The sequence below is a fragment of the Trachemys scripta genome, chromosome 1, assembly GCF_013100865.1.
Source record: "Trachemys scripta elegans isolate TJP31775 chromosome 1, CAS_Tse_1.0, whole genome shotgun sequence".
Taxonomy (NCBI): Eukaryota; Metazoa; Chordata; order Testudines; family Emydidae; genus Trachemys; species Trachemys scripta.
The window spans coordinates 6,645,593-6,669,171 of NC_048298.1; the positions used below are offsets into that span (position 1 = coordinate 6,645,593).

At 45.1% G+C, this 23,579-nt stretch overlaps 1 protein-coding gene across 2 annotated transcripts in view; it reads right to left on the minus strand.

The window, feature by feature from the left end:
* Nucleotides 1-1,931: 1,931 nt before the first annotated feature.
* Nucleotides 1,932-23,579, minus strand: part of EXOC4 (exocyst complex component 4) — a 610,394-nt gene continuing 588,746 nt past the window's right edge. For both annotated transcript variants that reach the window (XM_034764261.1, XM_034764251.1), the window contains one exon: nt 1,932-3,450. In XM_034764261.1, coding sequence (XP_034620152.1) covers nt 3,213-3,450 — 238 coding nt within the window. In that variant the 3' untranslated portion in view covers nt 1,932-3,212. The remainder of the gene's footprint in view (nt 3,451-23,579) is intronic.

Consider the following 23,579-nt stretch of genomic DNA (forward strand, 5'->3'; position numbering starts at 1 on the left):
ACGAAAGAGGGGCTGGGGCTCAAGCAATTTTTTTACTTTCATAACTGATGCTGCAAGCCCAGAGACGCCGGGGCTACGAACTGCCCAGCCCAGAGGCGCCGGGGCTCAGACCTGGCCAACCCCGGCACAAATGAAGCACTGGCTTGCAGTTGTGAGTGCCCCAGGAAGTGAGGCACATAGAATTAGTGGCCACCTGTGAAAAATTTGGTTTAAGTGACTTGCCCAGCTCTGTGGCAGAGGCAGGGATAGAATCTAATTCTGCAGAGTGGCATTTGATTGAGTTAATCTTGAAATCATCCTTTTTCTTCCCGCAATTCCCTGTCTCTCTTACTACACATCTTCCAATTTCTGCAACAAATGAGGCAGGGGCCCTACACACAAGCCTGATTCATTCCCAGAACCTCATCCATCCTGCACACTGAATATCTAGTCTCTAAAGTCTCTACTGAGCATGTGAAATTGCAGGTTTTGTAGGCTTATAACTTGGGCATATTTGGGTGAATTTTCCTGAGGTGAAGTTCACATAGGAACTTCGTGGCAGAGGAAAGGATAGAACCCAATTCTCCAGTGTGGCATTTGATTGCGCTAACTTTGCGACCATCCTTTCTTTTCATGGGGACACAAAAAGGCACATCCCTAATCTCAGGGTGGATTTGAAATGTCAAGCATTTTCTCTATAGCTGGGAGGCACTAGTCCGTCTCAATTCAACAACTGTAAGAATTCTTCTAACGTGGTCAAACCATGTATTTTTCCATTACCTTTTTCTGAGAAACAGCTGAACCTTTTTTCTTTTCTTTTTGCTGAACTTTCAAATATAAGTGAGCCTGAGGCAGCCACCCGGGATAGAAAATTTTAGTCTGAATGGTTAAAGTTTGACCACGTTATAAACAACTGAAAATGGGGTTTTATAATTTAAAGTGCTGGGCCATCTTTACTAGAGGCAGCACTACTGGCTCCACCTAGAACCATAATAATAATAATGAAACCAAGTAATGGTTATTCCAGTGACATGCTTATGCTGAGGGAACTGGGATTGTTTAGTCTGCAGAAGAGAAGAGTGAGGGGGGATTTGATAGCAGCCTTCAACTATCTGAAAGAGGGTTCCAAAGAGGATGGAGCTCGGCTGTTCTCAGTGGTGGCAGATGACAGAACAAGGAGCAATGGGTCTCAAGTTGCAGTAGGGCAGGTCTAGGTTGGATATTAGGAAAAACTTTTTCACTAGGAGGGTGGTGAAGCACTGGAATGGGTTACCTAGGGAGGTGGTGGAATCTCCTTCCTTAGAGGTTTTTAAGGTCAGGCTTGACAAAGCCCTGGCTGGGATGATTTAGTTGGGAATTGGTCCTGCTTTGAGCAGGGGGTTGGACTAGATGACCTCCTGAGGTCCCTTCCAACCCTGATATTCTATGAGGCTCCTGTTATTTGTGGACCATTGACACTGAACTTGTATCACATCAAAAATTGCTTCTCTAGCTGGTGTGTTAAAGGTCATTAAAATAAATTAACAAGGGACAGATGGAAAATTAGAGGCTGTCGATAAAGGTTTTCTCCATCCCTCTCACAGTCTGAAAGTAGCTGCGTGAGAACATCCCAGACTCCTTGTCTGAAGCAGTTTACACAGAATTTCTTTGGCAGACTACTAGGGCTATTAAGAAACCGGAAAGACACTGTTACCTAGTGGTTAGAGCAGGGGACATGGTGTCTACTTCCGGTTCTATTTTATTGAGTGAACTTGGGCATTCCCCTGTCACCTCTCTGTGTCCCCATTTTCCCCATCTGTACAAAGGCAGGAATACCTCCCACACCAGGGTGATATAAGCTTCATTTAACCTAATTGTAAAGTGCTGGACAATCCCTAGATACCAGGTGCTGAGCAAGTACAAAATAAACACGAAGATTAATAACAATCATTTAAAAAACCTCCACAACCATCTTTAAGGATTCTTTAAACATTCTTTAATTTGGCAGTTGTCAAGACAGCTGCCGCACAAGCAGTTTTGCAGGACAAAGAGAACACAGCCCAGGACGTGACACCAAACCTTGGGTGGCAATTGCCCTCTCAAAAATAGGAATACAATGCACACTTTGTATTAAAGATTGGAAGAAATCCATCAGCCATGATGAATAAGGCTCCTTTTCCAGTGTGGGTGAGTAGTGAATGGTGGAAGGAAAGAGGGAAATGATGCTGCAACAGATTAGCCTGGTGTTCAGAAACTCATCTCAGACAGGTGGGCACTCTGAACCTACCTCCTCCTCCCTTCCCTGCCCATTCCTGTTGTGTACACATATGCGACAGTACCAGTGATGTGAATCAGGGTGTATCTTTCAAGCAGTGACTGACTCAAGTGATATTTATGAAAGGGAGAGTTAAATCTCTGAAGAAGTTTCCCTGCCTGTTAAAAAGTTGAGTTTGCAATTTCCACCTACTTCCACCATTATCTGGAACAGGACGATTCATGGCTCTGAGGCAGAGGAACAGTGGAAATTGAAACTGATGACCCAGTGTGTTGCCTCTAATGACACGTGAATTGGCTCAACACCATTCAAAATGAAAGCCAAGTTCCACCAGTTGGGAACTAGCAACCAGTTCTCTTTGCAATGGAAACAGCAATAAAATACAATAAAAAAATCAATGCACCTACATAGCATTGTACAGAAGAGCAATAGTGTTGACAGCGCTCAAATCAACAAAACCTTGAGACAACTTCAAGACCATCAAGATTTCACAAATTAGATCTAGATCTGCCCTTGACGGCCATGGTGCTGTTTCCACTAGTGGTAGCTGAACCTGCATTTATGGTATCAGACTAACAAAGAGAGAATCCTTCCCCTCACTGCTCCCCCCGCCCCCAAGCTGGCTACCCCCTTTAGAACCCAAGGCGAAGCAGTAATAGATCAACACAGACAGCCCGATATTCATTTGCACCACTATCCCCCCAACCCCACCCCTATCCAAATTTCATCTCAGTTAAACTTTGTAAGTTTCCTCTTGGTGAAGGGAGATCAGTGCAAATGCTCTCAGGATAACACATTAGGGAAGCTTGGCATGATTAAGTGTAAAAAACCCAAACCCAAACCCCAGACTGTATGTCCCCTTGCTATTAGTACAGTACAATACCACCCAGAACATACATGTTTTATCAATGGTTACTACAGATTGCACCGCAGGGGCAGTGCCCCGTGTTGCTCTGATTCTGGGACGTGATGGCATGGATTACACTGTAGTGATTTTCTTGTCCTTGGTGGCCTGTTTGATGGCAGCCTGCTCGCAGATGATCTCTTTCAGGCGCTGCAGTCTCATGTTCTGGGTTGTCTGGTCCCCAACGCCAGTCTGGCTACGGTGCAGCAAGCTCAAGGCGTAGATGTACTCCAGCTCCGTGTACTTCACTCCTTGATCCACCACTACGTTTAAGAGCTCGTCCGCCGTGTTGTACAGCATCTCGTAATATTGCCTGTAAAGCAAGCAAGGAAACCAGCCATGAGCATGATCCCAGGTGCTTTTGAATCAATACATCCATTTACACTATAACACACTGTAATTTATTATGCATTATTGTATTATGGTAGCACCTATGAATCCCAGTCATAGACTGGGACCTCACTGTGCTAGGTGCTGTACAAACAAAGAACAAAAAGACAGTTCCTACCCCCAAAGACTTACAATCTAAGTATAAGACGAGAGACAACAGGTGATAACAGACAGATCGTAGAAGATTAGGGTTGGAAGAGACCTCTAGTCTAACCCTCTGCTCAAAGCAGGACCAACCCCAACTAAATCCCAAGGTTTTGTCAAGCCGGGCCTTAAAAACCTCTAAGGATGGAGATTCCACCACCTCCCTAGGTAACCCATTCCAGTGCTTCACCACCCTCCTAGTGAAATAGTGTTTCCTAATATCCAACCTAGACCTCCCCCACTGCAACTTGAGACCATTGCTCCTTGTTCTGTCATCTGGTACCACTGAGAACAGCTGAGCTCCATCCTCTTTGGAACCCCCCTTCAGGTAGTTGAAGGCTGCTATCAAATCCCCCCTCACTCTTCTCTTCTGCAGACTAAATAACCCCAGTTCCCTCAGCCTCTCCTCATAAGTCATGTGCCCCAGCCCCCTAATCATTTTTGTTGCCCTCCACTGGACTCTCTCCAATTTGTCCACATCCCTTCTGTAGTGGAGGGCCCAAAACTGGACACAGTACTCCATGTGTGGCCTCACCAGTGCCGGATAGATAGATGGGGGAGGACATCCCTTGTGCCCCGCCACATCTCACACCATTCATCCACAACTAAACTGCACCTCCGTGCCATGGGAAACTACAGGGAAAATCTTCTCTAGCAGTTAGTAACAGCAGGAATGTTATCTTTAGACATCTGGCCTCTAGAGGGCAGTGGACACAAGTACAAACCAGCCAGCACATTGCAGTTCACTCAGACTCTCTCAGTCCAACGTGGTCAAAGGGCAGAAACCTTTAGGGTTGGAGGGGTTCAATTAGCATGATAAGAGCTTATGCCCTTGCCCCGACTGATGGATGCTAATAGGAAGTAGAGTTGCCAACCCTCCAGGCCTGGGGTCTCCAGGAATTCCTGTGATGAAATCTCCAGGAATACATCCAACCAAAATTGGCAACCCTAATTGGAAGCAGAGTGGATCTACAGGCAGGGCCCTAAACTCAGTCAGTCAATGTCATTGTAATTGGGAAAGAAATTAAAAAAATGAAAATGTCTTTCAGATGGTCTGAGTGGCTCTTGGAATAAGTTAAAGCTGAGACGAGGGGACGGGGCTTGTACAGAAACTGCAGATCTGGTTAGTTTCAATTAGTGTTAAATGCACTGAATTAAAGAATGAATTTTAAAGCCGTGAATTTAAGCAAGGAGTCATTTCAGTGATGAAGGTGTCACTTTCCAAGGGGGTTGATGGTGAACAGTCTGACAGTTAATCACCGGACCATTATGGAAAGGTTGTGCTTTGATTGGCCTATGGATTGGATTTTATTCCTTGTTCCAGCCAATCAGAAAGAAGCGATTACACTTGCTTCCACTTTTATTGGGTTTGTGGTAGGAGACTGGTTGAGAGGTTTTACTCTCCCCCCTTTTCTTCTCCTAAGAATAAAACCTATTTAATGATGCGCAAATAATTTTAATTATTTGTAAAATCAGGGAATGTCAGTGATCTCTAGGAGGGAATGTTGCCTAGCAGTTGGAGCAGGGGATTGGGGTCAGGACTCTGGGTTTCTTTACATGGCACTATAACTGTGCGGCCTTGCACAAAACCCACAGCTTCTTGATGCCTCATCTGTACAATGGGTAGAATAATGCTTACCAAGAAGGATCGCATGACGCTGCCAGGAGTCTGAGGTCCAGACTGTGCCACGAAGGCAGAGGCCAGTGTGGAGGCGGGCTGGAGCTCCCCAGGCCGGGGGCACTTTGGAAGCATTATGCCTTAGGGTGCTGTTAGGTTATCCCCTTTAGGAAGCAGCACTTTCTTCCCTCCATGGCTATCTTGCCCTTTCGGCCAGTGTCGAGGAGTCAGGGCTCTGGCTCCATCAACCCCCAGTCCCTTTAGTGGTGGCAGGGGCTGCAATTCTTGGCAGCCCCTGCTGGGAGAAAGTTCCTTGTACACTGCTTTACTTGTGGAAGTGCAAAGCTGGTTCTCCCAGGTAGGTGGTGAGACCTGGCCGCTGGGTCTGCCTTTCTTTGGGGGTGTCACAGGAACAGGGAGTGTAGGCAGGGCCGGCTCCAGGCACCAGCTTACCAAGCAGGTGCTTGGGGTGGCCGCTCTGGAAAGGGGTGGCAGGTCCAGCTATTTGGCGGCAATTCAGCGGACGGTCCCTCACTCTCGCTCGGAGCGAAGGACCTTCCGCCGAATTGCCGCTGCAGATCACAATCGCGGCTTTTTTTTTTTTGGCTGCTTGGGGCGGCCAAAACCCTGGAGCCGGCCCTGAGTGTAGGATGGATGGATGCATAGATGGAAAATCTCGCTTTGCCAGTTAGGAACCGACTACCCTTTTACCTTTGTCTGGCTCCTAAAGAAATAACCGTCTTAGAAGCTCAGGATAAAGGTCCATTTCTCTTTGCACGCAGCGTATTGCAACAAGAACTCATTTCGAATGAGCACCGTGACCCCCTGTATGTCTCCCAGCTGCAGAGCCAGGGGAGGTAGGAATGCTGCAGTGTGTCTGAAGGTGAAGTCTGGGTTGTTTGTGTGTGCTCCGGCAGTGGGACGTGGTGGAGTAAATAATTTAAGCGCTTGCAGGGGCGGCCCAAGAAAGCTATCACCTTCGCCTCCTCTCCGCTGTCTGAATGCATTAAAACGGCAATCTGAGGAGCCGCTGGAAAGTGGTGCACTAAATGTTACATTCCTCTGGTCCTTTGGTGTGCAGCCCCCAGGGATGGCCTCACTGAGAGACCCCACTGCCTGCGCACAGTACCCAGCATACAGACTGGAGTACTAATCAGTTTTACAGATGACCTTGTCCAGGTGCCGCAGAGCTCACATTTTGACTGGCTAGATTCTCGCACCATGCTGGTCTCGCTACAGTCCAGCAGAGATGTTATCTGTCTCTGTGGCCTTCAACACTTAATCCACTGCTGCGGCTTGAAGGATTTGTTCCCGTAGCTCAAGTTTGTTCCCAAGTTATCCTCACCCTGAGCCGGCTGGGAGGGTGGTGGTTCTGACAGCTAAATGACGCTGACTCAAAACTCATCCCCAATTCTGAGCACAACATGGGATGGGTGATGGACAGGAGTTCGGGTGAGCTGCCCGGGCGGGAGAGAATCTGTGTGTGTCAGAGGGGGGGGCGTGCAGGGCAGGACAGTGGAAATGGAAATTGGGTTAAACTGAAAAACAAAGCGCGCTGGTTATCTTCCAGGGTTACAGTCAAGAAAGTTCCTGGAGCTAGAGAGAGTCAAAGGGCCAGTTCACTGGTGAAGTTCCCGAGCCATCACAAGACATCCCCTGAGAGTTTGTGACGTTGCTGATGCTACAAGGCGCTATCCCCCACCGGAAACACAGGACAAACGGGTCAGGGAATCTGTGATGATATAGAACAGTGGCTCCCAAACTTTCTTCTGCCAAGGACGCCTTTGGCATCTGCCTAATTGTCCCGGACCACTTTCATTTCTGGGGCTACCGTAACTCCCCCGCCAGCATGGGAATGGTGCGTGAGAGGTCACACAGTGTGGAGGATGCCATTTTGAGAACAACCTGGCGTCCTCCATGCAGAAAAAGTGCCGGATTGCTGCTCTGGCAAGTTCCAGCCCTGGGTCAGGGGATGGATCCCCGCATGACCCTCAGGGGATGAAATCCACCCATTTCACCCAGAACAGGCTTAATAATGATGCGTTTTATAGTGCTTCTCAGCCCAAGGAATCCCAGTGTTTTACTGGCTGTTATCTAGAGCACTCATTTGTTCAAGAGTGTGTGGGGAGGGGTCTGACAGACAGACAGACTGGAGAGATCTTATGCTGCCCTCTAGTTACTGTGGTCTGGAGACGTTATAACCCCAACAGTATTTCAGCCACACACTCCTGGGCAGGTCTGCTACTCCATCCAGAGGTGAAAGTAAGCTGGTATGGTCTGGTACGGCGTACCAGCGAGGGCAGCGTCCCCAGGCCCGTGATTTAAAGGGCCCAGGGCTCCCGGGGTAGTGGCGGTGGCCTGGAGTCCCAGGCTCCGGCTACGATTTAAAGGGTCTGGGGCTCCGCTGTGGCAGCGGCGGCCGGAGCCCCGGGCCCTTTAAATCTCGATTTAAAGGGCCCGGGGATTTAATGGCCCCGCCTCTTCTGGTTGAGGCCCCGCCCCCTGCTCAGGACTCCAGCGTACCAGTAAATTCTTTAAGTTACTTTCACCCCTGACTCCATCTAATGTCCAAGTCATCCATGTTTTCCTACTGATTTCAATACATAATGATTTTGTTCCCATCCGGAATTTTGTTATGTCACACCTATATTGGCAGCCCTATGGCAGTTTCCATGGAGTGAGCCCCCCAAAAAGCTAAAATGTCCAGGGGTAACATGGGATGTTCTAAGATTTTATTGCTGTATTCTTTTTAGCAGCTGTTTCTCTGTCTCACTCACTATGACCGTGATGTTGATTGTGCTGAATGAAACCAACGCTATTTCAGACAGCAGTCAAAAATATCTATTTGCCCCAGGTGAGAAGCATTTTGTAAGTTCGAGACAGCCCCTTTAAGAGCACGGCACTGAAATCTTTTATGGAATGTTTGTAGAGCATCGCTGGGGAGAGCTAAGAAACTTTGGGACCAAATTGCTTAATACTGCACTAAAATAGCGTGAGACCAAACCTAACTTTGTCTTCTACGTGACCTGAAGTAGACCTATTGCTACAATGTCTAATGCTGGTGGCTCCTAGTACTGTAATCCCAGAAGAATGACAAAGCCTCAGCACCGCTCTGCTGATAGAAAAATGGATAACAAAGCCCTGAAAAGCCCTTACTATGGGGCAAAATTGTTTAACTCAGGAACCCATCATGAAGAGGCCAACACGTTTAGCCAACCATACTAATGGATACACTATTCTTTTAGGGTCAGATCCTGCCTCCCCTCCTGTGTTGGTGCATAGGAACCAAAAAACTCCGCAGACCTCGGGCAGTTCCAGGTTGGTGAATGTGGTGGCAGATCACAGAATGGGGCCTGTTCCCCTTTATAGCCACAGGGCTGCCACAAGCTGTCTCCCAGCCAGCTGCTTGCAACTTGGCCAGTTCTTCAGCTAAGCAGTCAGTGGGAACTCTGGTCACAAGCAGGGGTAGCTGAATAGCATGGGTAGCTTTGCGGTAAAGTGGGCTAAGTATGGGACTAAGGAGTACAGGACTGAATTTTATTCCAGCTTCCTCTTTTGATCTTTGTTAGGGCTCGTCACCTTCCTTACCTGAGATTTCCCATTTGCAAAATCCTGTGGCAAACAGAATGCTGTGATGTCCCATTAACCTCACTGGGAGCTGCTGGCTGCTCAAAACACGTTGGAAAATCAGACCACATATTTAAATGCCTCAGTATGAACGTAGGAATCTCATTTTAGAGTAAGTTTGAAAATCTTGTTCAATGTGAATTACCTACACCCTTCTCCCCCCACCCCCATCCTCTATATTAAAAGAACAGTAAGGTTGCAAAGTCAAGCACTCAAAAGTCAAGAAATGCCTGCCACCTTTGGAGAATTTAGCTGCAAAGCGCTAACAAATTTCTACTGAGCACGTGCACACAGAGATTTTTCAGAAGTTTATAAATTTGGCCAGATTGAGGTGGATTTTCACAGGGATGGCAAAAGGCATTTCCCTAACACAACAGTCACTCCCCTGCCAAATTTCAAGTCCCTGCGCCAAAGCATGAGGGCAGTTGAGCCTCTCAAGGAAAAGGTCACCAGAATTTTTGTCTAACATGGGCAAAACAATATATTTCCCCTTAGTCTCTTTTTCAGACATGGCCAAACCATTCCAGCTGAAACTTTCCAAAACAACCCAGCCTGAGACAGACACCCAGCCTGGAAAATTTCAGCCCAAAGTTTGGTGAAGTTGTAAGCAACCAAATTATAAGCGACCGAAAGCAGAGTCTTACCCAGGGAAATGTCAGGCAGCCCTAATTCTAGGCTGCACTATAATGTGCTAAAACGCACACACAAAACCTTCCGGTGCTCTCCCTGGCCCCAGCTTATCTGGACAACTGTTCTTTTCAAAACTTTCTGAAATGTTTGAAACTATGCACAAGCAGCTGGGTTGCACTTCTCTTTCAGCAGGAGACTGGGCAAAGATGTCCACACCCCTTTTATTTGTCTGTGTGTGGAAGCATTTATGTTACACTGACCGCCCTGGGATATGAGCTTCTGGTTTTGGGATGCGTCCTAACGAATCATCTTGCTAACCCGCCTTAAATCTCCATGTGATCAATAGGCAATGTTTGAGTTGGCACCGGGGAGACAGAAGCAGTTCACAACCTTGTCCAAAAGCGCTAACGCTGGCCCCGCCTTCAGCATTCTTTTACCATGACGATGCAGATTGCCACCTCCACCATTCTCCTCTGTAACGTGTTCTAAACCCTCAGTTTCCGCCGTAGAAATCTGCACCTAATCAATTCAGGAGTCACCTGTCACTCTTTTCAGAATCAGATTATTTTTTTAATTAAAAATTTCCTACAAAGAAAAAGAAAGGTATGCATTTTTAATTGGGTAAAATGAAAACTTGGCCTGTCTGGCATTGCATCGCCTTTGGCCAAGCCTGATTTGCAGGAATAATTATTCACTGCATTACTGAGTCTGCTCAATTTTTCCTCCCTTGTCTTTGAAAGTATTAATAAATATTGATCAGACACACTCCTGTTTGCCTTTGCCAAAGCAATTCTGATGGACTCATCTTCTGATGTTATCAAATAATGAAATATGAAAGAGTGAGTGGAATTAGCCTCTTGTTCTGTGATTTTTTATTTAGGCTCTTCATTTTACTTTCAGAAATGTGTTTGTGCCTGCCACTACAAATGTTCTTTTGATTGTCAGAAGGGGAGGACAGGTTATGGAGAGTTGTTCTGCACTCAATGGAATTTCGTAAAATACTTCGCTTTTTAATCTTGCCATTTAAAACAGAAAAAACCCAATTAATATTTATCAGAAGTCTCTTCCACCATCTGATGAGACAAGTTAATAAATACTAATATGTATTAACATACCTAACAAAAAACCCCTAATGCCCTTGGCCTCCAATCAGCTTCAGTGTGACTGTGTTTAGGTGCAAGGGTCCACCCCCATCAGATCTTCCAGGCGGTCAGATACACAAAGACAGGCCCAGTATGAGAACCTGCATAGAATGGAATAGATCAGAGCCTGATCCCACAAATCCTTTCGCACCTGAGGAGACCCACTGAAGTCACGGAGCTGCTTGAGAGAGTAAGGCCTACTTGTGTGTTTGTAAGCTTGTTAGGGGCAGGGACGGTCTCTTCGTTCTGTGTTTGTACAGCACCTAGCACAATGCGGCCCCGATCAATTACTGGGGCCCTTAGGGGCTATGCTAATACACATAAATAATGACAACTGTGTGAGCACAGGTTAGACCAGGGATACTCAGACCTCAGTGGTTCAGGAGCCAAATTAGCAATCAACATTAGCCAAAAGAACCACAGTAGTATGAATTCACGGTTTCATTGACTCTCTCGCTCGCTCTCTCTTTATATATAAATTGTCATAGCAAAATGATTGACCAAGTATTCTACAAGTGGTTAATAATGTAGTAAAAGCACCCTGATTGGTTAATAATTAATTCACACCGTGTTTTAATATCAAGTGCTGCAAAGAGCCACAGGAGACACATGAAAGGGCCACTTGCAGCTCCCAAGCCTCAGTCTGAGTGTCACTGGGACAGATTCACTCTCAGCAGGGTCTTCTCTGCCAAGGGCCCATGACTTTGTGATCACTCTGAGTAAAGCTGCAGCATCTTCCTCTACCGAGAGCCCTTGGGAAATCCCAGTCAGGCAAATCTCAACCTTTAAAGGACGCCATTGGGCGTCAGGCAGTCCCCCAGGCCCTGCCACCCAAGGCATTAAATCCTGTATATGGGTGTTGGGGCCCAAAAAATCAGGAAGGTTTTTGTGACTCTGAGGGGTAAGAATACGAAATCAGTCCTCTCCTTTGTGTACCCTCCCCTGGTAAGATAAGAAGGGGCCATGCAAAGCAAAAGACAGGTCACGTGTAAAACAAATAAGGAATTGGTTCTTCACACATGGTCTGACACTGCTCTCCCTTACACGCATGTAAATCAAGAGGAACTCCATCGTTACAACGAGTAAAAGTGTGATCAGAGCTAGGTTCACGCTGTGTGATCAGCTACTGTCACATACCATCCCCAGATCTGAAAAGGGACTGGATAATGTTACAGTCAATACGAAGAGTCTGTGGCAGTTACGCAGGCTGAGATACGGGTAGTCAAAGTTCATGCTTCAGGTGGAAAGCCAAGTGTGCCACCACTATGGAGAGGAGCATATCCCACTCCAGCTTTATCCCATTCTGCTCATGTGCACGAGCAGGACTAATACATTCTCACAGCGGGTCCCTCCAAGCTACTGACAATGTGGCTTTAGCACTGGTGGGGGTTGATCACTGCAGGGTCAGGAAGGAATTTTTTTTGTTTTTATAATGGAGATATCCCATCTCCTAGAACTGGAAGGGACCTTGAAAGGTTATCAAGTCTAGCCCCCTGCCTTCACTAGCAGAACCAAGTACTGATTTTTGCCCCAGATCCCTAAATGGCCCCCTCAAGGATTGAACTCACAACCCTGGGTTTAGCAGGCCAATGCTCAAACCACTGAGCTATCCCTCCCCCAACCTTCCTGTTTGCACAAGTGGTCAGCTGGGGACGTGGGCCTGGTTTGATTTGCTTTTTTCAGAAGCATTGTGGACCTGGTTTGATGGCTCATTGGCTTGACCTGGTATGGCAGACCATATGTCCGTACATCTTTTACAAGTTCTTAGAATGGATTTCTCCTGATGTCAGGTGACAGTAAATGCAATCACCTCCTTAGAAGAGGAAGGAAACAACTAATTCACTCCCTTCCTTTTGCTCTTTAGAATGGGAGAAGCTGGAGAGGGTGATAGATGTCTCAGGACCAGCCCTCTCTCTCTATATTCACCCAGCAGATTGGCGGCAGTAATACGGGGGCTTATGGCGGGGGAGGGGAAGTGATGGAATATCTCAGAAATTCAACGATGGTTCGAAGGATGCCCGGGGGAAGCTCTTCAACACTCGGTAATACAGGCGGCGGAACCAGCCTTGTCTTTATGACACATGAAATTTGTTTGGCAAACACAAGGCTCTGTCCTGCCACCCTTGCTTGCATGAGTGGCCCCTAACTCATCTCATGGAAAGCTACTGGGCCATTTATTTATTACCCGTCAGGGCTGGGGGATTGGGCCCAAAGTATCCGAATTCTCTGGTGTGTCCTAAAATTCTTATGGTAGGATTCAGGGTAAGAGGACAAATACTGTATCTTCAGAGCACCTGGGCTGGTTCCAATGCCCAATGAAGTCAGTGGGACTCTCTATTGATTGCGGTAGGCTTTGGTTCTGGCCCATGAAGGGCTACTGCTATAAGTGACTCCCTTCTGTACTAACAACAAATGGGCGATATTAATATCTGTGTCGGACGTGGGGCTGGGATCAAAGGAAGACACGCTGAGAACAAATCTGAAGAGACCGAGCAAAAGAGGCCAAAGAACAGAAAACAGGGTTGTGTTTTCAAAACAAAACGTCCAGATCCCCAGTACTGAACCCATTTAACAATGCTGCAGTTCTGAGCATGTTTATTAGCCATAAAAACCTCTTGGGAAAAATGATCATCTCTTGAACTCTCTTTTTTGGAGGAAAGAAAAAAAAAAGAGGGTTTCTCACTTAAAAAAAAAAAAACATCTCTGAAAAGGCAATCATGATGAGACAAGCTCCTTTGAGAGCTATTAATACGACTCTCCATTTAAATGCTAATGTTAACCTATAACCCGGGACCTGCACACAGAAAAGTTTTTCAGAGGATGGTCAGGTGAATTCAAAATTCAATCACGATTTTCTTAAGAATGATTTGCTCTCGTCTTAAGAGAAAGACCTTCAGATTTCTGGTGTGTTATTTTAGTATAAGGAACATCACTTTTATTATTCATGTTTTTACATAGATGCCAATTCTGTCACAATGCAAGGCAGTTAGGTATGGATTCCGCAGGTACAAATTCAGCTCTGAATGCTGGCGTAACCAAATATAGGAAGCGTTCTTCCCATTATATCCTCCCCCTTTTTTTTGTAGGGAGTCATTTATACAGCACCCACAAATATGCTGGGTGCTGTACAAAGCAAGTAAAATGACCTATCTTGAGGAGCTAACCACAAGTCAGAATAACAAACCATAGGCGGTTAAGATGAAGAAAGCGAAAGGTTGCAGTAATAAATCACTCGGCGTAAGTACGTGCAAGATCTTGGTGGTGTCAGTAAGTTATATATTCAGAGAGAGTGTGAGTGAATGATTAAGAGCATATGTATATATGTGTCTTAACTACTGAAGCTAAAGAACAATGTTGGCACAAGAACAAATGAATATATATTGGCCATGAATAAATTTAGGCTGGAAATTAGAAGAAGGGTTCTAACTATCTAAGGAATAAGGTGCTGGAACCGCCTCACAATAGGAGTAGTAGGGGCCAAACAACCAACTAGTTTTAAGATGGAGCTTGATAAGTTGATGAATAGGATGTGATGTGGCTGCCTGTGATAACGGGACTGGACTAAATGAACCAGGAGGTCCCTTCCAGTCCTATGTTCCTAGCTCATTTCTTGTTGGCAATATGGAAGAAGAGGGTTTAGGGGAGTGATTTGAATGGGGAGACAAGAGGTTGGCAACAGGGATCGTAGGGACATTCTATCAGTAGGGAGCACAAGAGATAGGGGCAGAAGAGGAAATCTAACAGGTTAAAGGTGGGTGTCATCAGTGGAGCAGTGGGGTCAGGGGAGATCATCATCATGTTCCTATTATGCCTCTGGCGTTTAGGGCAGTGACGAAGCTCCTCCACTCCTGTCGGTTTCTGACAAGGCTTTCAATGGTTCCCCGGCTGTGCCCCCGGTTTTTCAGCTCGGCTTCCACAGCTCTTCGCCATGTTGTTTTCGTCCGGCCTCGTTTTCACTTGCCTTCAGGTGTCCATCTTGCTACTCTGGTGATGGAATCAGTTTCCATCTGAAGCACATGACTGATCCATCTCCAACGCCTCCTGGCAATGAGGGTGCTCAGATCCTCTTGGCTGCACTGTGTCAATAGATCTTGGTTTGAGATTGTTCTGGGCCAAAAGATACGGAGGATTTTTCTGAGGCAGGTTGTATGGAATGAAGACAGTTTGGACATGTCATACTTTCTCATTCCCCAGCATTCTGCACTATAGTGTTGAAAGTATGCAGCTCTGATAATCTTGAGTTTGGTTTTGATGTTGTATTTTGATGATTTCCAGATTGTATTTAAGCTCCTGAAGGTGTTCCTGGCTTTACTGATTTTGTTCCAGATGTCCTGGCTTGTTCCACCATCCTGGCTGACGGTGCTGCCCAAGTATGTGAATGTTTCTACATTGGTGAGAACATAATCCTCTATCCATACTAGTGATGGTGAGGCAATATTAAAGGTCATGATATCTGTCTTATTGCGGTTGATTTTCAGTCCAATTTGCTGGCTGAATGTGTTGAATTGAGTAGGAGAGCAACATCAGCTGTGAAGTCCAGGTCTTCAAGGGATGAGAAGAGTGTCCATTTAATGCCTCTTGGCATGTCTTCTGTTGTACGCCATGTTACCCAGTCAGTGGCAATGTTGAAGAGGATTGCAGACGTGACACATCCCTGACTTACTCCTGTTTTGACTTGAAAACTGAGCTCACTGTGATCAACACTGCATGTAAAAGCAGCAAAGAGTCCTGTGGCACCTTATAGACTAACAGACATTTTGGATGCATGTGATCCGACGAAGTGGGTATTCACCCACGAAAGCTCATGCTTCTATCTGTGCCAAGCAAAGTATTGTGTAAGATCATAGTCCAGCGTATATCAGTTATTACAATCCCTGAGAGTTCCTTTCTTTGGTATTTTCACTATGACCCCATTGGTCCACTCATCTGGCACTTTTTCCCTTTCCCAGACTGATGTAAATAGAGGAGCCAGGATAGATGCTGTTAATTTAGGATTTACTTTGAACAATTCTGCATTCAAGTTATCCTTGCCAGGAGCTTTCCCATTGTTTAAGGACTTGATGACTTGAATGGCCATGTCTTTCCCATTGCTCTGTCGTTGTTTGTGTTGTCCATACCGACCTTGGCATTCAAGTCTCCCATGACGATAGTTAGGCAGGGGAGAGATGAGGTCTAAAGTGCCAGCAGCATTGTGCAGGCCCCTGAATGCAAAGACAAGACTTTTTAACTTGGTACATTGGGCAAAGGGGAGCCCATGGAATTCAATATTTCTCAGACATTACCACTCTTTACAAAGACAACTGTGATTTTTGCACGTTTTCCAATGATGGGTGTTTTAAAGCGAGTAGGAACCTACAAGGGTGAGTTCTGGTCCTTCTTTCCCACTGGGAGCCCATGCGAGCATAATAGAAATTAGAAATGGAACACTTACTACTGTACATCTTGGAGTCCATTCCACCAGCTGTGCAGAATCACTTCCTACACTGTATTCTCTACGTGCTATGTCCAGTCATGGTTTTAAATGTACCAAAGTGATAGGGACGGTCCCACTATTCCTCATAATCCCTTTAAAATGTTCTTTGTTTAACTTAATCTATCTTTTGGGCCTGTTCAGACAACGATAACGATCCTAATAATGATCCTTCATCTCAAAATAACCCAAAGAACTTTGAAACCATATAATGGATCACTTCACATGCTACTGACACACAGCCGCTTGTCAGAGGAAAGAAAGACAGCAACTCTGTAACAGGGCAGTGCAAAACTATGTAGCAATTCAGGACAGGAAATTAAGAATATCATCACCAATGCCTTCCTGAAGTAAAAAAGAATAAAGTATATAAACAGTCTCACTTAGGGGAATAATGATGGAAATTTTCAAGAAGTGAAATGATGTGTTAAAGGAAATATACCTTGAAAGGAAGAACCAACAAAGAATTTATAAAATAATGCTACTTTGCACTCCTCTGCAAATCAAAACATGTTATAGGCTCTTTAGACTTTATGGGCAGAAGGGAGCATCATTATCATCTAGTCTGATCTCCTGCACATCACAGGCCACAGAACCTCACCCACCCACTCCTGTAATAGACCCCTAATGTCTGGTTGAATTACCAAACTCCTGAAATCTTGAGTTAAAGACTTCAAGTTACAGAGAATCCACCATCAGCAAGTGACCCATGCCCCACTCTGAAGAGGAGGGTGGAAAAAAACCCCAGGGTCTCTGCCAAGCTGACCTGGGGGCAAATTCCTTCCTGGTCCCAAAAATGGAGATCAATTACACCCTGAGCACGTGGACAAGATCCACCAGCCAGACCCCTGGAAAAGAATTCTTTATAGTAACTCTGAGCCCTCCCCATCTAGTGTCCCATCACCAACTGCAGGAGATATTTGCTAATAGCAGTCGCAGATGGGCCATATGCCATTGTAGGCAATCTCATCATACCATCCCCTCCATAAACTTATCAAGCTCATCAAATTTTTATGAATTAAGGTTTACAACCCACTCCCGGTGAGGTGTGAGCTCCTTTTACAAATGGGGGAACTGAGTCACAGAGAGTTTAAGTGACTTGTCCAAGGAAAAAAACAGTGGCAGAGATGAGAACAGAGCACTGATGTCCCATTACCCAGATCTGTACTTGAGCCTCCCTTGCATCTGAAGAAGTGAGGGTCTTACCCATGAAAGCTTATGCTCCCAATACCTCTGTTAGTCTTAAAGGTGCCACAGGACCCTCTGTTGCTTCCTTCAGGGACAGACTCCAGAGTCCAGGACTCTAAGCTGGGGGCCAAGCGATTTTGGCTGAGTTTTTTTTTAAAGAAACCTAAAACTAAACTTCTTAATCCATATTAAGGCATCAAAAAAGACCATTCAAACCTGTTAAATAATTGTTCATAAACAATGTCTAGGACACTCCTGGTGGCTTCACATTGACTGGCAAAATGAAGCGAAGAACAGAAATTCTCACTCTCCAAATGGAACTTTATAGGGTATTAAATAAGCACCCTCAGCATTTATCTAAATCTTTAATTAGTTCTATAATATACTGATGATATCAAGGCTAATTAAATTTATACAGATAAGGAGCAATGAAATTCTAGCCAAGTGAGCTGGAAAGTACATATTAAATAGTAAATTTAATGGTTCAAGCAGATAAGTGCAACTTTATATAAAAAAATTAAATTCAATTTACATATTGTATTCAAATTGATTCCGAGTGTTCAAATGATTGGGAAAAAATCTTTTTAAATATATCAGTAATAGCGCTCATCTGACCTGTTTAAATATCAGTTATTAATGCCTGCATTTGCAAATAAACCACACGCATTTGCATTTTTACTGCATATGGTAAAAAATTACCTAAACCGTATGCCTGTTTATAAAGAATATGAAGCCATATTCCCCCTGCCTCATGTGGAAATGAGGGGAGACTTGGAAATGAATAAAGCAACAGAGGGTCCTGTGGCACCTTTAAGACTAATGGAAGTATTGGAGCATAAGTTTTCGTGGGCGAATGCCCACTTCATCAGACTTGCGTTAGTCTTAAAGGTGCCACAGGACCCTCTGTTGCTTTTTACAGATTCAGACTAACACGGCTACCCCTCTGATACTTGGAAATGAATGCAGCACCAAAGAGGAGAGTCAGCAGTTCGAAGGAAAGTACTGCAAAAACTGCTCCAGTCAGCAAAAAAACGAATACAATTCTAGCTATCCTTTGGGAACGACAATTACTGTGGCCAAAATCCTGCCATATGTACAATCAACTGGTTCAGAACTGCACAAAAAAGCCTGATGCTGTAATCAAGGGGAGGTGTAGTGGTGCGCATTTGCAAGTGTTTAATGGGAATGGAAATTAATATTATTGGTGGGTGAAGGGCACATCTTATGGGATCACCTCATTCATTTATAGAAAAAGCAAAAGACGTGGCAACATGGGAAAGGCTGTATCAGATATTGGGTCCTTCTAGTCCAACATCCTGCTCTGGCAGAAGTCAGGAGCTGATGCTTCCGAAAACCTTTCAAACTCAATATAACTGACCAATTGCCTAAATTCCATGTGCTTGAAAAGAACCAGCTTATGCTCTGATTTCACTCATGAATTCTCTTGGCTTGCCTACTTTAGTGGCTGCCCACGCAGGTAACTGGACTTTTATGGGCAGTGTGACACCAAAACCAGAATGTGGTCTCTTGCCTACTGAAGATTCTGGGGGCTGTTGGAATGGCCTGCAAGTTCTTGCTTGCTGGACATGGGACAGAGGGCTATCAAAGTCAAGACTACAATGAAGCATCCCAAGTATCATTGATTGGCCCATCAGTGAAGGACAATTAGTACCAGCAGAGAAGGAAATTGAGTGCTCTGTCCCTCTCTCTGGGGACAGATGAATGGTGGGAAGGGACTGGGGGCACTTAAAAGGTTGCTAGCAAGGGAGAGATCAGTGAAACACTAGAGAGTTCTTGGATGAAGAAAACAAGAGCACTGTCCAACCCTGGTTGTTTGTGGACCCACCCATGAGAAAAACCATGGATGTTTGCATCTCTCTAGTAAGTTTTGTGTATAGTATGATGCTGCCTCAGAAGAACATAAGAGGATGTGGGTATATTCAGGATGGAGAACTCGAGAAGCAGGTTACTTATTTCAAAACACAATTCCCCAGTGAGATTTCCAGCTGAAGCAACAGCAGAAGATGCAGAGTGGCTTCACATTCCAAGCTTCCAGAAAGCAAAGGGTATTCCTGATTCTAGAAAAGGACATGTTATCAGCACCTGAAACTGCCCCTTCCGAACCTTCCTCTTCATTCACCTTGGGGGTCACCCTCCACAGTGGACTCGATCCTTTGCCTCTCTGCTGAGATGCAGTCCCAATTTTGCTGGTGGCTTTTGTGATGTGGCCACTTGGTCACTAGGAAGTGGATTCTGACTTGCCAACCAAATTCACATAAGCCACTGAACAATGAACAGATGGTAAAAACGTAGTGATTTACCCACCTGCGCTGGATTTGAACAAGCACCCGAGAATCACATGGTACCATATTGCATTACCAAGGGTATCTTTTACATACTACCTTTTCTTCAATAAGTGGTGAGCTGTTTTCCATGATGGCACAGAGCTTAATCACTATTTGCACCTCTTTTCCTCTTCTCTCTCTTTTTGTGTGTGTGTGGGGCATAATTTTGTATCTGATACATAACTCAAGTACACTCACAAGGAACTTACTTTAGTTTCAGATGTAATGCCTTTATGTGCTGTGAGATCTCATCTGAATTTTATATCCTTGATATATTTGATCTCCGATCTGGAATAAAAAATTGTAAATTCTAGGCAAGCTTTGCAGCCTACAATAATGTCTGGGTAAGAAATTACATGCTGGAGATTGCTTCCTGAAAAGAATATATCATTCTTATAAATCAACATCATACATGTCTGTTCAAACACAGCAATTTCAACATAATTATTTTAAAACTGCTCTTAAAACCAAGACTTTTAAGGTTTTAAATATCTACCTGAATTCACACTTTTTTCTTGGCTAAAGAGAACAGGATCATAATGGGACAAATTTAATTGCCACTTCAGAGTTTGTGTGTTGAAGTTCTACATCTGATGTGTGAAAGTTCAGGAATGCCAATCAGGCATGTTGCAGATGCCATTCTGCAAAATTTTCTCAGACAGTCTCCATCTGCCAGATATGTTAATACTTGTGTTGAATCAATAATTCGCCTCCTTAACTCCATGGTTCCTGCATCTTAGGGCAGGTCTTCACTACGGGGGGGAGGGTCGATTTAAGATACGCAAATTCAGCTACGCGAATAGCGTAGCTGAATTCGATGCATCGCAGCCGACTTACCCCGCTGTAGGGACGGCGGCAAAATCGACCTCTGCGGCTTCCCGTCGACGGTGCTTACTCCCACCTCCGCTGGTGGAGTAAGAGCGTCGATTCGGGGATCGATTGTCGCGTCCAATAAATCAATCCCAGAGAGGTCGATTTCTACCCGCTGATTCAGGCGGGTAGTGTAGACCTAGCCTTAGTCAGAATTGTCAATGTCTGCTTCACCAGAGGATCCATACCGGACAGATAGGAGTCGCTTGGCCTGCATCTCCCATTAGGTTGGTGCTGTACTGTACCCAGGAGCCAGTCACTTTCAGTATTACAGGGATCATCCAATCCACTCAGCTGTTTCCTGGTTTACACGTGAGCCAACAAAACCAAGATGCTCCACTTTTTATTCAAACACATACTTAGTGACTCTAATTCCTCAGAATCACACCTCACCGTCCAAAAGCTGGCTGAACATTTTCTGAGAATTAAAACTCTTAGCATTTGAAATACTAAATAAAGTCTTTGATCTTTCTCCAAAGAACTCAGATTTGGTTTTGGATGCAGGAAAGAGATAATCATGACTATAACACTTTGGATTTACAGTCTACGGATCACATGTATCGAGTAGGAAAATACTATAATGAACTCACTGTTCATGCACACGCTGCTACTCTCTGCTAGATGGAATCAAAATTGCTTATGGTGTGTTCCTTGCACTATACTGCTAACTGCTAATGGAGAATGTCCTTTAACTCAGATGGTAGGGACCTGTCGTTATGGAACAAGAGGACCTTGGTTCCATCCCTGAGGTTACCATAAAGCTCCAAATAGCCTCATTGGGCAACACAGTGACAGAACTGAAGCCCTTGGTGGCCACATATTAATTTATTGAAGTTCTATTATCCTTGTTTTACAGCGTGAAAGAGAAACACAGAGCATTAGAAAGTCCCTGCCCAAGATCGCTCAGTGAGTCCACAGCAGATCTGGGATTAGAACACATGACTCTCAGCCCTTTGCTCTAACTATGAGATTACAGTACGCCACATAAGATGACTTCCCTCTCATTAGTGGTAGCTATTCTCTCTGCTCTGCCATTTCTGGCTTTGGGTTAGCTCCCTTCTCTCTCCCCACTGCTGGCAGGACTTGCCCTTCTGCTGCTACCACACCAGATATGTTCTCTGGAGCAGTCTGCTCATCTCTTTGCTTCAACACCAAAGCTAAAAACCCATCTCTCCTAACCTGCCTAGAACCAGTGACCACTCCACTTATCTCCCATGCTGGGGCTAACGCCAGTACTTCACACCTCTCCACATCTGCTGCCCCTGCCTGCTTTTGTGCCTTCCTATTTCTGCCACCATAATGCCGCCGCATTGGCAGGTAAAGAGCTCATCTCCTCGGCTTAATTTAATTAAGGGAGAGACATCTGCGAAATATGTGCTTTAATGGCATAGAAAAATGATGAGTGGTGACCCTCAAACAGATTACACAACACAAATATCTGTCACATTCTAGCAGACTACCAGGCATGAAGCATTGCAGTTTCTAATGAGATCTGACTGACAGGGTAAACCCATCCACTATTAAAGGACTTGAGTACATTCACTCCTATCTATGGGGGTTTGTGGTAGAAAGAAGCAGCTAATGGTGAAAGGAGCAGGACATTTTTTTTAATTGCTTCCATTTGCAGCCTGGAATAAAGCAATCGAGTTGCACTTCAGGCTGACAATCTAATATTTACTTTTTGAAACAATTTGTAGACAAATGGCTGGATAGTTGTTCTTCACACACTGAGGTTTTATTCCCTCCTTTGTGATTCTTTTTGTTGTGTCAATTTTTCTATTCAAAAACCTGTCCCTCTTCTAACACATTTGTTTGCCGATTGCTGACACCATTTTCAATCATGGGCGCATAAAGAAGTTTCCTAAATGCTATGTTTGGAGTCTCGGATCAGGAGGTAAAACAGATAATTGATGGGTCTAAGTAGATAGGCTGAGTGCCCAGATACGGACCCCACATTTGAAAAGAGAGCTTCCTGGGGCGTCTGTCTCTTGACCCATTCAAAGTGGGATGACCCTGAAAGTTCATTCCCTTGCTGGAGTCTTGGGGCCTGCTTCTGATCCCAGTTACACCAATGTAAACCAGGGGCAGCTCCATTTAAGTCAATGGTGCTACCTCAGTGTGAAATCAGCACCTGGCATCCAGGCCGTCTCTGTTACATTTCCTGTAGCGCCCGAGAAATATAACAGGCAATCTGGAGAGTTCCTTGTTTGTTTCCCATCTCCAGGCTCTCTTCCTAATCAGACATTTCTCAAGGGAATGAAACTTTTAGGCTTCCCCCATCACCGCGCAAGCCACCCTAGCTGAGCTTAAATGTTCCTCCTCTTTCCAGCCATTTCCCCTCTCTTCACTCCTAGGCAGACCCCTCCCCAGGACAGCAGGCGTCTTCAAGTGCTAGAAGGTAAATAGTGAGTAAAATCAATCCAAAGAGTCAATTCTACAGATTCTGCTTGATTGCTATTTGCTGGCCCTCTGGAGTTCCTATTGTTAATGAAGAACTTGGTTTTTACAAAATATGTTCCCCCTCCCTCCCATTCTCCCTGGATAGCAATCACCTTGAAAGCTTAAAAAAATACACAGTACTGCCCTTTATATGCTTCTGTCTGGAGGTGCTGCTGTCACATCCAGGGTTACAAAAACACATCACTGTCCTCCCACAGGGCTACCGAAACCTCAGAGACAATTTCTCTATAGTCGACATGAATATGCAGGTCCCCTGCTAACAGGGTTCCTGTCAGTTTCTCCCTCACACTTCTCTATAACGTGCTAACCTTTGCTACCACCTCTCTGATTCTTCCCCTGCCCTACTGGTCCCCAGAGGGATGTTTTCAGGCATAAGTATTACATGCCCTTTTTTGGCCACACTGTTTGCTTCTGGAATTGAGAACATGAAGCTTCCCGTTTGCAGGAAAAAGAAATAGTCCCCAGTCACTGTGTGAATAGAGTGACAGTCCCTTGTAGTAGCTGCAGAAGCCACGCAACAAGAAGCAACTGCCCCTCCCAGGTAACCCTCGGAAGAGC